At 36.1% G+C, this 18,526-nt stretch overlaps 1 protein-coding gene across 6 annotated transcripts in view; it reads right to left on the reverse strand.

Moving 5' to 3' along the window:
* Nucleotides 1–18,526, reverse strand: part of ARHGAP20 (Rho GTPase activating protein 20) — a 216,325-nt gene that overhangs the window by 52,289 nt on the left and 145,510 nt on the right. For 5 of the 6 annotated variants that reach the window (XM_061440245.1, XM_061440241.1, XM_061440244.1 and 2 more), the window contains exons 5-7: nucleotides 7,394–7,435; nucleotides 6,374–6,458; nucleotides 3,787–3,864 (exon numbers count right to left, since the gene is read on the reverse strand). In XM_061440245.1, the coding sequence (XP_061296229.1) occupies nucleotides 3,787–3,864; nucleotides 6,374–6,458; nucleotides 7,394–7,435 (205 nt within the window). The remainder of the gene's footprint in view (nucleotides 1–3,786; nucleotides 3,865–6,373; nucleotides 6,459–7,393; nucleotides 7,436–18,526) is intronic. The other variant, XM_061440246.1, reaches the window with a different exon arrangement.

An 18,526-nucleotide genomic window follows, 5' to 3' on the forward strand; every position in this document is an offset into this window, starting at 1 on the left:
GATGTCTTTAATACATGTTACATCTTAGTAACACTACATTTTCATACTTATGGAGAATCTCACTCAAGAAATGATGTTGTTCAAGTGTTTCCTTTAGTCCATCCTTCTGAAAGCCATTCCCTTTAACACAAAAACCCATTATGTGATTTTTGTATACTGGTAGGGAGAATACGAGAACTTTCCAACTCTCTTTCCCTACCTCATCTTCAAACATTCCAATCTTCTCTATCAATAAAATTTCAAAAACTCACCATTGCCCCATGAAACAGAAAGAAGCAGAAGCTAAAAGCAAAGCAAGAGAAAATGTGGTGTGCATACTAAAATGCTTTAAAATCCATGATCTAATTCAAAGCTTATTTTTAAATTTACCAGTTCATTTGGAGGTAGAACAACCCCATCTTCTGGACCTGCAGCCACTGAATATGGTTACTAACTATTATGTTCTTTATGTAAAAATTCTATTGTAGGGTAAATCCTTCAGAATCCATCATTCTAAGACTGACTGAGTCTTCGGATAATTGAATAATCAGGTAAGGAAGAAGAACCAGGAGAGGAGATAGGAAAATAAGAGTTACATAGTAACAAGTGAAAAGAGGGGAAAGAGGTTGAAACTTTCTATTAAGAATTTTATATCAAAAAATCCTAACTGTATATGTATAGCATATAATATTAAAATGCATGTTAACATTCTACCATTGTAGTCTAAACTTATTATGCTTTTCAGTTAACACAAGTTATAAATTGGGAATGGAAGAAGAGTACTCAATATTAAGCTAATATTAAAACTTTACTGTTCCAAGTGAAAGACCTATACACTGAAAACTATGTAATATCAATAGAAGAAACTGAAGATGATATAAATAAATGACAAAATAAATATAATCCCTATCAAAATATGGGCTTCCCAGGTGACACTAGTGGTAAGGAAATCCCCTGCCAATGCAGGAGACATGAGAGATGCAGGTTCGGTCCCTGGGTTGGGGAAGATCCCCTGGAGGAGGGCGTGGCAACCCACCCCAGTACCGTTCTGGAGAATCTCATGGACAGAGGAGCCTGGAAGGTTATGGTCCTACACGACTAAAGCGACTTAGCATGCATGCACACGCTATCAAAATATACACATTTTTTCACAGAACTAGAATAAATAATCTTAAAATTTGTATGGAACCACCACAAAAGACCTCGAATAGCCAAAGAAATCTTGGAAAAAAAAATGCTCCTTGGCTTCAAATAATACTAAAAAGCTATAGTTAATCAAGACAGTTATGATACTGGCACAAAAATACACACAAAGATTAATGCAATAGGATAGTGGACCCAGAAATAAACTCATGTGTACATGGTCAATTAATCTACAACAAAGTATGAAAGAATACACAATGGGGAAAATAAAGTCTCTTCAATAAGTGGTATTGGGAAAATAAGACAGCTACATGTGAAAAATAAAATAAGAATATTTTCCCTAACACATACAAAAATAAATTCAAAATGGATTGAAGGCCTAAAGGTTAAGAACTGAAAAACAAACTCCTAGAAGAGAACATAAGCAGAACACTTTTAAAATCATAACAATGTTTTTTTTGGATCTATCTCTTAAGGCAAAATGAATAAGAACAAAAATAAAGAAATATGACCTCATTAAATTAGTAAAAGCTTTTGCATAGCAAAGGAAACCAGTGATAAAACAAAAAGATAACCTACAGGATGGGGGAAGATATTTGGAAATGATATGACCAATAAAGGATTTAAATCCATATTTACACAGCTCATACAAATCAATATCAAAAAACTGATCCAATCCCAAAATGGGCAGAAGACCTGAACAGATATTTTTCCAAAGATGGCTTGCAGGTGGTTAGCTAACAGGCACATGAAAAGATGATCAACATCACTAAGTATCAGAGAAATGCAAATCAAAACAATGAGATATTACCTCACACCTTTAAGAAAGGTTATCATCAGGACTTCCCTGGTGGCCACTGATTAAGAATCCGACTTGCAAATACAGGAGATGTGGGTTTGATCCCTGGTCAGGAAACTAAGATTCCACCTGCCACAAAGAAAGCAGCCTATGCACAGCAACTACTGAAGCCCGCACGCTCTGGAGCCTGTGTAACTCTAGAGAGCCCCTACGCCACAACGAAGACCCAATGCAGCTAAAGAAGTAAATATCAAAAACTGTTATTGGAGTACCTGGACACTCAAATGCAAAAACAAAACAAAAAAAGGCTATCATCAAAACAACCACAAATAACAAAAGTGTTCAAAGATGCAGAGAAAAAAGAATCTTTGTACATGGCCGGTGAAAATGTAAACTGGTGCGGCCCTGGTGGAAAATAGTATGGAGGCTCCTCAAAAAACTACAACTACCATGAGATTCAGTCATCCCACTCCTGTGTATATATCCAAAGAAAACAAAAACACTAATTTGAAAAGATATATGTACCCCAATGTTCACAGTGGCATTGCTTATAATAGCCAAGATATTGAAGCAATCCAAATGTCAAGCAATAGACAAATGGATGAAGAATATGTGGTATTTGTGTGTATAAAAAATGCAGTGCTACTCAGCCATAAGTAAGAATGAAAATTTTGTCATTTGCAACACAACGTGAATAGACCTGGAAGGTATTGTGCTTACTGAAATAAGTTAAGACAGAGGACAAATACTGCATGCACTCATTCATATGTAAAATCCAAAAAACCCCCCCAAGTGAACAGATACAGCAAAAGAGGAACATACATAGAAAGAACAAACTACCATTACCAATGAGGAGTAGGTTAGGAGGAAGGGCAAGGTAGGTGAAGGGGATTATGAGGTATAAAACTACTAGGTATAAAATAAATTAAGATACACAGATGCAATGTATAGCATAGGGAATATAGATAATATTTTACAATAATTATATGCTGAAGAATTGATGCTTTTGAACTGTGGTGTTGGAAAAGACTCTTAAGAGTCCCTTGGACTCCAAGGAGATCCAACCAGTCCATCCTAAAGGAGATCAGTCCTGAGTGTTCATTGGAGGGACTGATGTTGAAGCTGAAACTCCAATACTTTGGTCACCTGATGCAAAGAGCTGACTCATTTGAAAAGACCCTGATGCTGGGAAAGATTGAAGGCAGCAGGAGAAGGGGATGACAGAGGATGAGATGGTTCGACAGCATCACTTACTCAATGGACCTGAGTTTGAGTAAACTCTGGGAGCTGGTGAGGGACAGGGAGGCCTGGCGTGCTGCAGTCCATGGGGTCGCAAAGAGTCAGATGTGACTGAGCGACTGAACTGAACTGATATGGAGTATAATCCATAAAAACATCAAATCACTATGTTGTACACTTGAAACCAATACAATATTATAATTCAACTATAGTTCAATTCAAAAGAAAACAAAACTCTCAAAAAGAATAAAAAACTGTTGTCATTATTTTCCATATTTTTGAGAACAAAATATGACTTTGGTACCTCTAAGAATCAGCTGTCTTATGATGGAAGGGATAGTATTTATAATAATCTAAAGTATCAAATAAAGGGCTTCCCTGGTGGCTCAGATGGTAAAGAATCATCTTCAATGCACGAGACGTGGGTTCAATCCCTGGGTTGGGAAGATCCCTTGGAGGAGGGCATGGCAACCCACTCCAGTATTCTTGCCTGGAGAATCCCCATGGACAGAGGAGCCTGGCGGGCTACAGTCCACGGGGTCACAAAGAGTCGGACATAACTGAGTGGCTAAGCACAAAGCATCAAAGTTTGTTTTTAATTAAGAATATCTAGCAGAGTAACTTACAGTTATCCCTAGCATTGGTAGTGACATGTTGATAACTTCATTTGCTGTATCTGAATTCGTTACTGTTATAGTTTTAGACTGTGGAGAAAAAAAGAAATACAGATATAAATAAAGGATTTTAAACCAGGGGAACAAATAATTACTGTCAAATGATTATCCACAGGCAAATCTTGATTTCAAGTGTTGACAAAGTACCACTTAGGTAGAACACAAACCCTTGATTATAATTTATTTTCATTCAATTTTTATAGTATTCCTTTTAATAAAACATCTCTTCCTCTTAAAATATGACTCAAAATATGAGATCTTCAGCCAGAAAGAAAAAGAATAAATATAGTTCAGAGAGATTACATGGACTACTCTCGAAACCAAACAAAAAGTCAGAAAGGCTGGTCCTCTGCATCATGTCTATGACTATTTCCATAAAGCAACATGTGATAAAAAAGGGAGAACATTAAACTATTTTCCATTTTTTTCTGAGCACTGTTTTCACAGTGTGGGTTTTTATTTCTTTGTATGGTAAAAAATCAGTTTAGACAAAATCAGAATAAGAACTGGTTACAAAATTTAAAGTTTGGAATTAAAAGCACTATTTATTGAGCACTTTCTGTATGTCAGGCACTGTGGCTGCTGAGACTCACTGCTGAAATCTGAAGAGGCCTTAAAACCAAAGAATCTGGCAAATAAACTGAACAGTTTAGAAAACTCAATTCTGTTACCAACTCTGCTACTGAATAGAGTATCTATAATATCCCTGTGTTAAATGCTCAACTACACTGAGAGATTACTGCTTAAAAATCAATAGTTCTCAACAAGAGAAATGGAATTGATGAGATTACCTATAGAGTTCACTGAATTATAAGACATTATTTAAAAATAAGACAATGCTATGCTATCAAAAAAGAAATAAATATTGGGAATTTGGGATTGACACACACACACTGTTATATTTAAAACAGATAACCAACAAGGACCTACTTACTATATAGCACAAGGGACTCTGCTCAATACTCTTTAATAAACCAAGAGGGAGAAGAACTTGAAAAAGTATAGATACATGTGTATGTAAACTGAATCACTTTGCTATACACTTGAAACTAGCACAACATTGTTAAATCAATCAACTATACTCCATTATAAAATAAACATTAAAAAGGAAGTATTTACTATGCACATAGGTAGATTTTACATATTCTAATTATCATATAAATAAGCAATTAGTGCTGTGTCCCTGATAAGGCTTAAATGGCACAAATAAGTAAAATAAATGGAAACAGAATGATCTAAAAATAAAGCTAAGTGAAATCCACTGATAACTCATCACTTATCTATCCTTGTGTTTATTCTCTATAAATACAATAACAAATTGCTTCTGAAATTCATTCACTGATTTCAAACTGCATTCCTTATAGTTTCAAGGATTAAGCAAAAGTATCAGAAATGAATAGGGAAAGCTCAGTGTTTGTCTTCCACCAGAAAGATCTATCCTATAACACTAATAACCACTCCCAAAGTATCTGGTTTCTAAAATAATGATTTTTCTTAATATTAGGTATATATGTTCAAAATAGTAATTATAGGATTTTTTTTTTTTTTTTCTTGCGTGCATCTCTGGTAGAAAAAACAAATGAATTCTTAGCAGATGCATGTTCTTTGGCTAGTAAACAAAAAAAATAGCAATTTAACTAGAGCATGTGGCTATTTTTTCCCACATTAGCAGAATTCACTAACAAGTTGTGCATAACTAAAGGCCAAGGAGAATGAATGCCTCTCATACATGCACTCCTATGTGGGGGGAATCACTCTGGAAGCAGGGCTCCCTGTAAGGAGACTCTTGCCATGGAGCAACTTCAGAGAGCAAAAGACCGTGTGTCACATCATCATGAACTGAAGCAGGATATGAGTGATAAAACAGAGCTGCTGAGAAGTGTGACAATCTATAGTATCATAAAAATGCTCATTTCTATTTTGTGCATTATCGACAACATTTTGGACTATATTTCAGTCATAAGATTGCATATAACACCTAGGGCTAAACAAACTTAATTTTTATTTTGACCAAAATGATAAAATCTGTGCTGATTCATTAAAAATGTTATCTCTCTCGGCTCATCCATTTGTTAAACTGAGGAATTCAATACCTAAAAACTCAAAGAATGAAGAACTTTCCAAAACTTACTCTCAACTTAAGAAGTGACAGGTTGGAAAACTTGCTTAATACTAATAGGAAATATCTCCTTGTGGAAATGTCTTTACTACGAGCCTCTGTGGCTGCTACTGAAAAGATCCAGAGAAGCATTAATGCCAGAGGAAGGACAGAGACATCTGACAGGCAATAATCTTACCAAGTGTAAATGTTAAATACTGAGTTAATATGAATTTCTCTCACTTCATTTTCTCTAGGGTTACTTTTCATATGTACAACACAGATACCCAGGAAAATATACCTTCTCACAATGTATTTTTCTAAATGCCTACCTTCCACAGCACATACCCAGCCTGTCTGCCTGCCTGTCTCTCTCTCTATCCGGGTGTTCTGCCTTAGGCAGGGACTTAGAATTTAATGTTCTGACTTAGAAACACTTACATAGGCACAATTCCCAATGTCCTTGGCGAAGATTTTGAGGGGAATGCTCTTCGGGTAGTCCTTTTCTTTCTCTAGATTGATGTATCTAATCAAACGCAACAACAACCCAAAACAACACTGAGTCAGATGGATTTTGCTAATGGCTTATTTTTAAAGCATTCTATTTTGCTAATATTTTCAATATATTTATGTGCTATTTTTAAAAAGACAGATGGAAAGACTCAGCAAAGTCAGATTACATTATGGGTTGGAAGAGAATTAAAAAAAAAATTTCTCAGGACATTAGGCATAGGCACAAAGAAGAACAGAGGAGATCCATTTTAAAAGAGGTTTGGGAAGCACAGTCCGGTTAAGACATCTTTTGGTGATGCTTTATCCTCAACATTTCCCTACATTTTCTGGACTGTCCACTTAGCACTTATCTTAGCGATAAGTACAGGAGCATATATACTACTTTACTAGACCAAACCAAAACAATGGGCTTTTACTTCTCATTGAGCTATACACCTTGGTTTTCTCCAAGCTTGGGAAGGGAGAGCAGAGAGGAAGGACAGAAGGACTATGGGAATAAGAGATGAGCCTCAATTGATCATTTTAGTCCATATGCTCAAAGGTTGGGATAATAATTGAATTTTGAGGGGCTCAGCAGAAAACCTCCATGAATGGAAACGGAAATAATACATGCTTTGAGGCAACTGTTAGCTCCAAATGGTAGGCTGGGAACACAGAAAGAGATGGGAAAGATTATTGATAAATTTCTGTCTAGAAAGATCTAACCAGACCTCAACATTCTCCTTCCTAGTAAGAAAGAAATACATGTAATCAGAGAACATTACTTACAGTAAGCAGTAGCTAATGTACAGTTTAAACAGCTTATTTTGAGGACAAATGAACAGTTTCTATTAAGGTGAAGGGGGATAGCTTGGGGCACATTCTTGCAGAAAAAACTTTAATTCATTTACTTCATTAAGGTGTAATTATACCTTACAGAATTAGAAAATATATACTAAAAAAAAATACCTTTGAAGGAGAGAGAGCCATTTGTCCTTCTGTTCTGGAGAACTGCAATAAGAAAATGGGAGACAAAATTAAACTACGCAAAATACTTATTTTAACTTTTTAAATTCAGATGGAATAACAACAGCCTGTTACTGATATGGGCCCACATGGCTGCAACCTTGGCATAACTGTGTCCTAAAGAACCCTGAAGTGAAATGGCTATTAGGAAGAACTACACAGTCAAGCATAGTGTTATTAAAACCTCCTGGATGGATCCAAGACAGACCCACTTCTCTACTTCATGGCTCTTTTACAAGTGGTATACTGATAGTGGAAAAGGTAAATGACTGGGAATTCAAAAATTGCATGTATTCAAAAATACATGCAATATGTATCATTATGGACATATCACATAACATCGCTAAGCTTCAACACCCACATCTGTAATTATCTCAGTGTTTTTGTAGTTTTCAGTGGCATGCAAATAAAAACTATGTTTCTTTTGAGATTAAAGAGATTAAGGAGAAATCTGGCATATTGATGGAAATACCTTGGCTCAGAAACCAGTTTATTGTCAGCAAAAGAAACATTTATTTCTCTATACATATGGTAGGACTAAAATTTAGCCAATGAATTAATACAAAATTTATTTTTAATTACTATAATCATCTAAGATCAATTCATTTAAACAAATAACTATTAATTTTCCTGCTGAAGTCACTGCTGCATTTAATTCTTAAAGTTAAAAATAAAGTTTATTTCTATATGGTCTTGTTACTCATTAGCTCTTAAAATCATATTTCTAACCTTCTCAAAGAAGTTGGAAACACTAGTTATTTTCTTCTTCCAGAAAAATACACTTAACAAACATTTGTAATTTGTTTCTTTGTTGCTTAGCAATTTTCCCCATAAGTAATCTCCCAGAATTGGTCATTCCAAAGTGCACTGTATCTCTTTTTGCCACTGACCAATTTTCATCTTTCATAATGCTTATAATCTTTTACGCCTTCTTTCATAAACAGAAGATTTTCTAGGTTCATTAATGTCAAATATTGCATTTATTTAGCAAAAATTTATGTTGAAAAAAAGGGTGTGTTTTCTTTAGACTTTTAAACTTTTTTCAAAGCAATTAAGAAGATCACCCCTTTAAACACATAGTATTTTTTAAAACTTTTTTTGGCATTTTTTAAAACTTCTAATTGACATGTAAGATACACAAACTGTAGAATGCTTAAAAGTACAGTTTGAAAATTTTTCACAAATTGAACATACCCATGTGACTCACACCCATATTCCACAGAAAACCACCTTTTCAGGTGTCCCTGTGTTCATTTTCAGGCACTAGTTCCCACTACCTTGACTTCTAACAAAACAGAACAGTTTTGTTTGTTTGAGCACTTCTTATAAATGTAACCATATAGTATGTGCTATTTTTGTACACGGCTTCTTTCATTTAGCATTATATTTGTGAGACAGCCATATTACTGTATGTGGTTTTAGCTTGTTCATTCTCATTGCTGTACAGCGTTCCATTGTTTGAATATACAGTAATTGTGAGTAATGAGTTAATCAAAAGGAACAAATTTTTAAGTGCATCAGGTCAACTCATTGAAATTGATTTGGTAATCTTGTAGTTCCGCTATCTCTTGCTCTAGGCAAGAATCCAGGACTTCTCTTTCCTTGCTACTGCTGCTGCTAAGTCGCTTCAGTGGTGTCCGACTCTGTGCGACGCCAGAGACGACAGCCCACCAGGCTCCCTCGTCCCTGGGATTCTCCAGGCAAGAACACTGGAGTGGGTTGCCATTTCCTTCTCCAATGTATGAAAGTGAAAAGTGAAAGTGAAGTCGCTCTGTCGTGTCTGACTCCTAGCGACCGTCCATGGGATTTGCCAGGCAAGAGTACTGGAGTGGGTTGCCATTGCCTTCTCCGAGGCACTTTTATAGAACTAAAAACAGAAGTACTCCAAAATCAAGGCTAGCTCTGAGTTTAATAAGCACCTATGATAAGAGCCAGGAGAGAAGAAAGTGGTATATCTTAGTGAAAGAAAAAGGGTGAGACAGACAGGAAAGACTCCCTTAAACCTGGGAGGAGACAGAATCTGTTACCCTTAAGAGTTGGCTGGGAACCATGCACCACGCAGTTGAGGTGCCTAACGAGACAGAAAGCTCCCTGAGGAAATGGTTATAAGGAGTAAGTGGGGAGGCTTGCTCCTAGGAACTAAGGTTTTTATTTTACATCAATAGAGACTTGCAGCCCACAAGTGGCAAGGAATCAGAGCATCTATGGATGCCAAAAACCAACTCTGGGCATAAAAGAGAGAACGTCAGCAGAGATCACAAGAGACTGAAGGTCAGAAGCATTTCATCCGTTTCGAGGACATCACAGAAGTCTCCTGTATTCTGGTTCTACCCTAAGAAAACAGGGGTTCCATTAAAGAAGAAAATTTGATTTCCTAAAAGCCTGGCTAAATAGGGGCTCAAGGTAGATTTTAATTTGATCGATACATAAACAGGCTCTTGTGGCATACCTGAATTTGTAGAATAAGATTCATATTAGGTACCTAAATTAAAATGTTATTCTGATTCCTCTTATAGATAGATCATTGTCAGATTTAAATACTTTCATTATCTTCTGAATAATGTTCCCATTTTATTGCACTGTTCCCACTTTATTATTGTATTTGTCTTAAACCCAAGGAGAAGTTCCTATTTTTCTGACAGAGATAGACCCTAGCGTGAATAGCATCCAAATAGTGAATAAGCATCCACATAGTGATAGAGGTAAGAAATTTCTTTTAGTCTGTTTCAAGATGTGGCATCTACACCACTTCCCAAGGTAAATCATGGAAAATTCACATTTATTGACCACTCTTCCCCCAATTTGACTTAATTGGGAATTTCTTAGAGATTCTGACAGTTGATATCAGCCTTTGATTTCAAAACTATTAGTCTACATTTTTGTTTTCTTATAAATATTAGAGTGACTGGCTATGAAAGACTGCTTCTTGAGCTGCTAGCCCAATAGCATTTTAAAGCGATCATGAACTAGATTTTCTTAATATTTATTTATATAAATGATTTCTGATGTTCTTTACTCTTTGGTAAAGATCCAAGCCACTTTCTTGGATCATTTCACTTCAGGCTAAAAAATTTCTGTCAGCATTTTTGTTTTTGTAGTACAGTTCTGCTGGCAGTAAATTCTTAGAGTTTAAAAAAATTTTATTTCACTTTCATTTTTGAAGGATATTTTTGCTAGATATAATATTCTAGGTTGAAAGGTTTTTCTTTAATTATTTTTTAAATTGAAGTATAGTTGAATTTAAATTGAATTCCATTTAACATGTTATAGAAAAATCCAAATGAACTTTGTGGCCAACCCAGTATTATATCTGCTTTAGGTGTACAACACAATGATTGAATATTTTTCTACATTATATCCCATTAAAAGCTACTATATTAATTATAATCCCCTGTGCTGTACAATATATCCTTGTTTCTTATCTGTTTTATCCATAGCAGTTTGTATCTCTTAATCCCATAGCTGTAATGTGTGCCTCCCCACCTCTCTGTCCCCATGGTAACCACTACTTTATTTTCTGTTATCTTTGAGTCTATTTCTGCTTTTGTATTTCCATTCATTTTAATTTCTTGATTCCATGTATAAGTGATATTATACAACATTTATCTTTTGCTGACATATATCACTAAGCACAATATTCTGAAGGTTCATTCATGTTGCTGCAGATGGCAGAAGTTCATTCTTTTTTACGTCTGAATAATACTCCATCCTGTGTGTGAGTATATAAGCACTGTATCTTTATCCCTCCATTCGTCTGTTCATGGACGCTTGGGTTGCTTCCATATCTTGACTCTTATAATGACACTATGAACATTGGGTACATGAATGTTTTTGAATTAGTGTTTTTGCTTTTTTTCTGAATGTATATCCAGGAGTAGAACCGCTGGATCCTATAGCAATTCTAGTTTTAGTTTTCTTTGAAGAGCCTCCATACTGTTTTCCACAATGGCTGTACCAATTTACATTCCCAACAGAGTACAGGGGTTTCCTTTTATCTACATCCTCAAAAACATTTGTTCTTGTCGATGACAGCCATTCTGAAAAGTGTGAGGTGATATCCCATTATTGTTTTGATTTACATTTCTCTGATAATTAGCAAGGTTGAACATCTTTTCATATGCTGTTAGCTAGCCATCTGTAAGTCATCTTTAGAAAAGTGTCTATTCAGGTCTTCTGCCAATTTTGGACTGTTTGTTTTTTGATACTGAGTTGTATGAACTGTTTAAATAGTTTAGATATCAATCTTTTGTTGAACTCATTATTTGCAAATATCTTCTTGCATTCTGTAGGTTGTCTTTTTGTTTTGTCAATGGTCTCCTTTGCTATGTAAGAGCTTTTTAGTTTAAGGGCATTTCTTTATTTTTGCTTTTCTTTATTTTGCCTTAGGAGACAGATCCAAAAAAATAGTTACTGTTTATGTCAAAGACTGTTCTGCCTATGTTTTCGTCTATGAATTTCATGGTTTCTGGTCTTACATTTAGGCCTTTAATACATTTTGTCTTTATTTTCATTTACAGTATGAAGGGATGTTCTGACCTCACTGTTTCACACATAGATGTACAGTTTTCCTAGTACCATTTGTTGAAGAGACTTTAATCTCTCCATTGTATATTCTTGCCTCCTTTGTAGTAGATTAATTGACCGAAAGTGTGTGGGTTTATTTCTGGGATCACTATTCTATTTCATTGATCTATGTATCTGTTTTTGGGCTAGGCTCATGCTGTTTTGATTACTGTAGCTTTGTAGTATAATTTGCAGTCTGGGAGGGTAACACCTCTAGCTTTGTTCTTTTTTCTCAAGATTTCTTTGGCAATTCAGGGTCTTTTGTACTTCCATATGAATATCAGGATTATTTGTTCAGTTCTGTGAGGCCACTTTAACAATATTAATTCATCTAATCTAAGAGCATGGGAGATCTTTCCATTTCCTTGTATCAGCTTCAGTTTCCTTGAATGTTTTAGTTTTCAGTGTATAGGTCTACGTTAAGTTTATTCCTAGGCATTATATTCTTTTTGCTATGATTTTAGATGGGATTTTTTTTCTTGCTTTCTCTTTCTGTTAGTTTAGTACTTGTATATGGAAAAGCAACAGATTTATGTATATTAATCTCATATCCTGCAACTTCTGAATTCATCTATTAGTTCTAATAATTTTGGGTGGAGACATTAGGGTTTTCTATACATAGTATCTTGTCATCTGCAAATAGTGACAGTTTTACTTCTGCTCTTCCACTTTGGATGCCTTTCTTTTTCTTGTCTGATTGCTGTGAGTTAGACTTCCAATAGCATGTTAAATAGAAATGGTAAGAGTGGGCATCCCTGTCTTTCTTTTTAATTTAGAGGAAAGGCTTTCAGCTTTTCACCATTGAGCATGATATTAGGTCTGGGTTTATCAAAATGTTCTTTATTATGCTGAGATATATTCTCTATAATCCAACTTTGATGAGAGTTTTTATCATGAATGGATGTTGAATTCTGCCAAATACACTTTCTGTGTCTCGACACAGATTTGCAAATACTGAACTGTCCTTGTGCCCCTGGAATAAATCCTACTTCATCATGGTGTATGGTTCTTTCTATATACTGTTGGTTCCATTTGCTAATATGTTGCTAAGGGTTTTTGCATGTCTATCCATCAAAGATATTGACCTCTAATTTTTTTGGAGCATCTTTGTCTGGTTTTGGTATCAGGGTAATGGTGCTCTCAGAGAATGAGTTTGGGAGTGTCTCCTTCAATTTTTTTGGAGAGTTTGAGAGGATTGATATTAGCTTTCCTTTATATGTTTGGTAGAATTTTCCTGCGAAGCCAGAATTTCCCTGTGAATTCCTAGACTTTTGTTTGCTAGCAGTTTTTTAAAAAATAACAAATTCAATGACAGTACTAGTGATCAGTCTGTTCAAATTGTTTGTTTACTCCTAATACAATGTTAGCAGGTTTTGTTGGAAATTTGTCTATTTCTTCTATGTTGTCCAATTTGTTGGCAAACAATTGTTCACAGGATTCACTGATGATTTTTGTATCTCTGTGGCATTGGTTGTTAATTTCTCCTCTTTCATTTATTTTATTTCCTTGGGTCCTCTCCCTTTTCTTCTTGGGGAACCTCATTAAAGGTTTATCAATTCTGTTTATCTTTTCAAAAAACAAGCTCATGGTTTCATTGATCTTTTCTATTTTTTTGGGGGGGGTGGAGGGACTGTATTTTATTTGTTTCTTTTCTGATCCTTACTATTTCTTTCCTTCTGCTGACTTTGGGGCTTTGTTTGTTCTTCTCTTTCTATTCCTTTAGATGGCAGGTTAGGTTGTATTAGAGATTTTTCTTGTTTCTTGAGGAAGGCCTGTATTGCTATAAGCTTTCCTCTTAAGAGCTGCTTTTGCAACATCCTGCTGTGTTTCCACTGTTATTTTTCTCAAGGTATTTTCTCATTTCTTCTTTCATTTTATCATTGACCCACTGGATTTTCAGTAGCATGTTGTTTAGTCGCCAAGTATTTGTGCTTGTCATGCTTTCCCTGCTGTAATTTGCTGTAATTATTTTCCAGTCACTACTGGAAAAGATGCTTGCTATAATTTCTATCCTGTTAAATTTATTTACACTTGTTTTCTGGCCTAGTATGTAATATATCCTGGAGAATGTTCCATGTACACTTGAAAAGAATGTGTATTCTGCTGGTTTTGGTTGGAGTGTGCTGCAGTTATCTAATAAGTCTACCTGGTTTAGTATGCCATTTAAGGTCATTGTTCCTTTAATAATTTTCTGTCTGGATGATCTGTCTGTTGATGTAAGTGGGGTATTAACATCCCTTACTATTATTGTATTAATAATATTATTGTCAGTTTCTCCACTTATGTCTTTTAATATTTGCTTTACATGTTTAGGTGCTCCTGTACTGAGGGCATATATGTTAATGAGTATAGTATGCTCTACTTGTATTGGTTCTTGTTTTATAAAATAATGCTCTTTTTTGGTCTATTGCTATAGCTTTTTAAAAAATCAATTTTGTCTGTTAAAAATATTGCTACTCCAGCTTTCTTGTCTTTTCCATTCATATGAAATACAAAACATCTTTTCCATGTCGTCACTTTCAGTCTGTGTGTCTTTAGTTCTGAAGTGAGTCTCTTACAGGCAGCATATTGGTGTTTTGTTTTTTTTTTTAAATCCAGTCAGCCATCCCATGTCTGTTGATTGGCACATTTAGTCCAGTGACATTTAAGATTATTATTGAAAGGTATGTACTCATTGCCATTTTATTATTCTTTTCTGGTTGTTTTTGTAGTTCTTCTCTTGTCATTTCTTCTTTTTCTGTTTCTTCCCTTGTGGTTTTATGATTATCTTTAGTAGCATGCTTGTGTTCCTTTGTTTTTACTTTTTCAGTTCAGTTCAGTTCGGTCGCTCAGTCGTGTCCGACTCTTCGTGACCCCATGAATCGCAGCACGCCAGGCCTCCCTGTCCATCACCAACTCCCGGAGTTCACTCAAACTCATGTCCATCGAGTCGGTGATGCCATCCAGCCATCTCATCCTCTGTCATCCCCTTTTCCTCCTGTCCCCAATCCCTCCCAGCATCAGAGTCTTTTCCAATGAGTCAACTCTTCGCACGAGGTGGCCAAAATACTGGAGTTTCAGCTTTAGCATCATTCCTTCCAAAGAAATCCCAGGGCTGATCTCCTTCAGAATGGACTGGTTGGATCTCCTTGCAGTCCAAGGGACTCTCAAGAGTCTTCTCCAACACCACAGTTCAAAAGCATCAATTCTTCGGCGCTCAGCTTTCTTCACAGTCCAACTCTAACAGCCATACATGATCACTGGAAAAACCATAGCCTTGACTAGACAGACCTTTGTTGGCAAAGTAATGTCTCTTTTTAAGTACCAATTATAGGTTTTTGATTTGTGGTTATCATGGGGTTCATATACGTTAACCTACAACTACATCTACTTGTTTTAAGCTGTAGTCATTTAAGTGAAACACATTCTAAAAGATTTATATTTTTTATCCCCCTCTCTGACATTTTCTGCTTTTGATGTTATATTTTACATTTTCATGTTATCCCTTAACTATTTATTTGTAGTTATAATAGCTACTTTTATATTTTTTATTCCCCTCTCTGACATTTTCTGCTTTTGATGTCATATTTTACATTTTCATATTATCCCTTAACTATTTATTTGTAGTTATAACAGCTACTTTTAGATATAACTTTTAATATATAACTTTTTAATATACTTTTAATATAGCTTTTTAGTTATAATATCTAGTTTTAGCCCTTTTAGTAATAAAAAGACAATTGTTTGTCTTTTTATTTTCATACTAGCTCACTTAAGTGGTTGATTCTCAGTCCCTACTATTTACTTTCCTAGTGGGATTTTCCCTTTCCTACAGATTCTTATTTTCCACTTAGAGGAAATTCTTTAATTATTTTAGGGCAGGTTTAATATGGATGAACTCTTTCAGTTTTTGCCTTCTGAGAAGTCCTTTACCTCTTCTTTGACTCCAAATGATAATCTTGCTAAGTATCACAGGTTCCCTTTACGCTTTGAATCCATCATGTCATGCTTCCTGTCCTATTTAGGATCCTCCTTGCTTCCTGTACCTGCGTATCTGTTACTCTCTACAAGTTTGGCAAGTTTTCCACCATAATTTCATGAAATATTGAGTTTCAATTTCTCCCTCTCTTTGCCTTTTGGGTTACCTATAATGTGAATGTTGGTAAGCTTAATTAATGTTATTCCAGAGCTGTCTTAAACTCTTTTCATTTAAACACTTTTTCTGTTCTGATCAGGAGTTTATTATTCTGTTTTCCAGATCACACAGTGTACTATCCTTTCTAGTGTATGTTTTATTTTAGTTATTGAATTCTTCATTTCTAACTGGGTCCTCTTTTATTTTCTAGTTTCTTGTTAGAATTTTTCACTGTGTTCATCTATTTTTCCCTAATCAGGTTAATATTTTTACTATAAATGCTTTGAATTCTTTTTCTGATAAACAGTTTATTACATATTTCTCTCGGGTTTTCTCTTACTTCTTCAACTGAAACCAGTTCCTCTGCCTTTTTCATGATGCTTAACATTTTCGGCCTCTGTGTATTTTGGTGAAACACTCACCTATTCCATTCTTGAAATGGTGTACTTAGGTGGGAGCATCCCTATACAGACTGTGTGTGCCCAGTGCCACTGGTGGCAGAGCTGGATCTGATGTAGATGAAAGTCAGACGTTTCCTCAGTGTATGCCAGCAGCAATAGCCTTGGGGGTGGATGTGGCTGGAAATGGATAGGTTAGAGCTGAAGCTACTTGTGAGGCAGGACTTCCTCTCTCTTCAATGGCTCTCAAATTGCTGCAGCAGAAGCCCTGAGATTCAGGCCTCAGCTGGCTCTGTTCCTGTAAGCGTGTGCTTTCATTTCTCTAAGTACTGGAACCTTTGTTGCAGAGTGGGGCCGTGCTGATGCAAGGTGGGGCTCGTGTGGGTTCTTGGTTCATGTCAGCCTCAGACAGACATCTGAGCTGTCTCTAATCTGCTGACTGTGCAAGAATCTGCAATTGTTTCCCTTACTCTGCTCATAGGCAGCTGTGGGTCTGCATCCCCTTTGTCCTTCTCCCTCCTCTGCTGCCTCCACCGTCATGTCCTGTACTGCAGGACAGGCAGGGTTTGTGTGAACTCTCCATATATTGTGGCATGAGCTGTAATGAATCAGGCGTCATCAGAGTTCTGGTCTGCCTCTGATGTACTCCTTAAGTAAGCACCAACGATGGCCACTGCTACCCACCCAAACATCACCTCAGGACCAAGTCACCTTTGGTGGCCCAAGTTCTGTTCCTAGTCACGGCAGCTCTTGGTCCAGTGGGGAGTTGCAACTGGAGGAAGCAGGGCTTGAGCATTTCTCCACCAGGCCCAAATCATGCACCACTGAGGTGCTTAGGGAAAACGCGCAGCCCCTAGAGCAATCCTCTATCAGACTTCTCCACTCTGCCTCAAGGGCAAGCCAGCTTATGAGTGTGTATGTGCGTTTCTGTGTATGAAGGAGTGTGTACATGCATGCAAGCAGAGTCCAGGTTTCCCACAGCCTTCTTGTTAGTTCCAGCAGTTCTCCAATGAGCCAAGAGGGCTGGTCTTCCCTGTGTAGGATGCCAGGAGTGGGATGCCCAATCTGTGGTTTGAACTGCTCACTCCCCAGGGCAGGTCTCTGCCCGTGTAATCTCCCTTTTCCTCTGAGGATACTCCTGGTGGCAAGCTCCCAGCCTGATCACTTTTCTTTTCTTCCTGATTACGTGTGGATCTTTCTTACAGCCTTGGTTGTACAGGAGTCTTTCTGCCAGTTTTCAGTGAGAATCATTCCACATGTAGATGTGGAATAATCTACATGGGGGAAGGCAAGTTCTACATCCTCCTACTCTGCCACTTTGATCAATCTTGAGTCTTTAAACACTCTAAAGATGCTATTTCGGTGATCTCTGAAACAGCCATAATTTCTGATGGGAAAACCACAGTGATGCAAACTGTTGTTCCACTGTTTGCAATGTGTTGTTTTTTTCTGGCTGCTTTCATGATTTTCTCTTATATTTAGTTTATAGCAGTTTGTCTATAAATAAATAGGTGAAGTTTTATTCATACTACTCTCATTTAGGGTTCACAGAGCTCACTGAATCTGTACATATATGTCTTTCACCAAATTTGGGAGATTTTTAAATCACTATTTCTAAAATATTTGTTCTGCCACATTCCTTCTCTCTCTTCTTTCCGGAATTCCCATTACATGTATATTATACATTTTGGTTTTCCTCCAAGTCTGTGATGCATTTTTGATTAAAAAATCTTTTTTCCTCTCTTTCTCAGATTGGATAATCTCTGTTGATATACTTTCAAATTCACTGACTTATTTTTCTTTCATTTCCATTTTGCAACTAAAGCCACAGAGAGAATTTTTTAAAATTTAAGATATTATAATTTTTAGTTCTAGAATTTTCATTTGGCTTTTGAAAAATATTTTCTATGTCTCTGCTAAGATTTCCTATCTTTTCACTCATTTCAATTGGCTTCTTCTTTTTACCTACTGAGCATAGTTTTAAGAGTTGCTTGTAAGTTC

Source organism: Bos javanicus, chromosome 15 (assembly GCF_032452875.1).
Source record: "Bos javanicus breed banteng chromosome 15, ARS-OSU_banteng_1.0, whole genome shotgun sequence".
NCBI classification, from domain to species: Eukaryota; Metazoa; Chordata; class Mammalia; order Artiodactyla; family Bovidae; genus Bos; species Bos javanicus.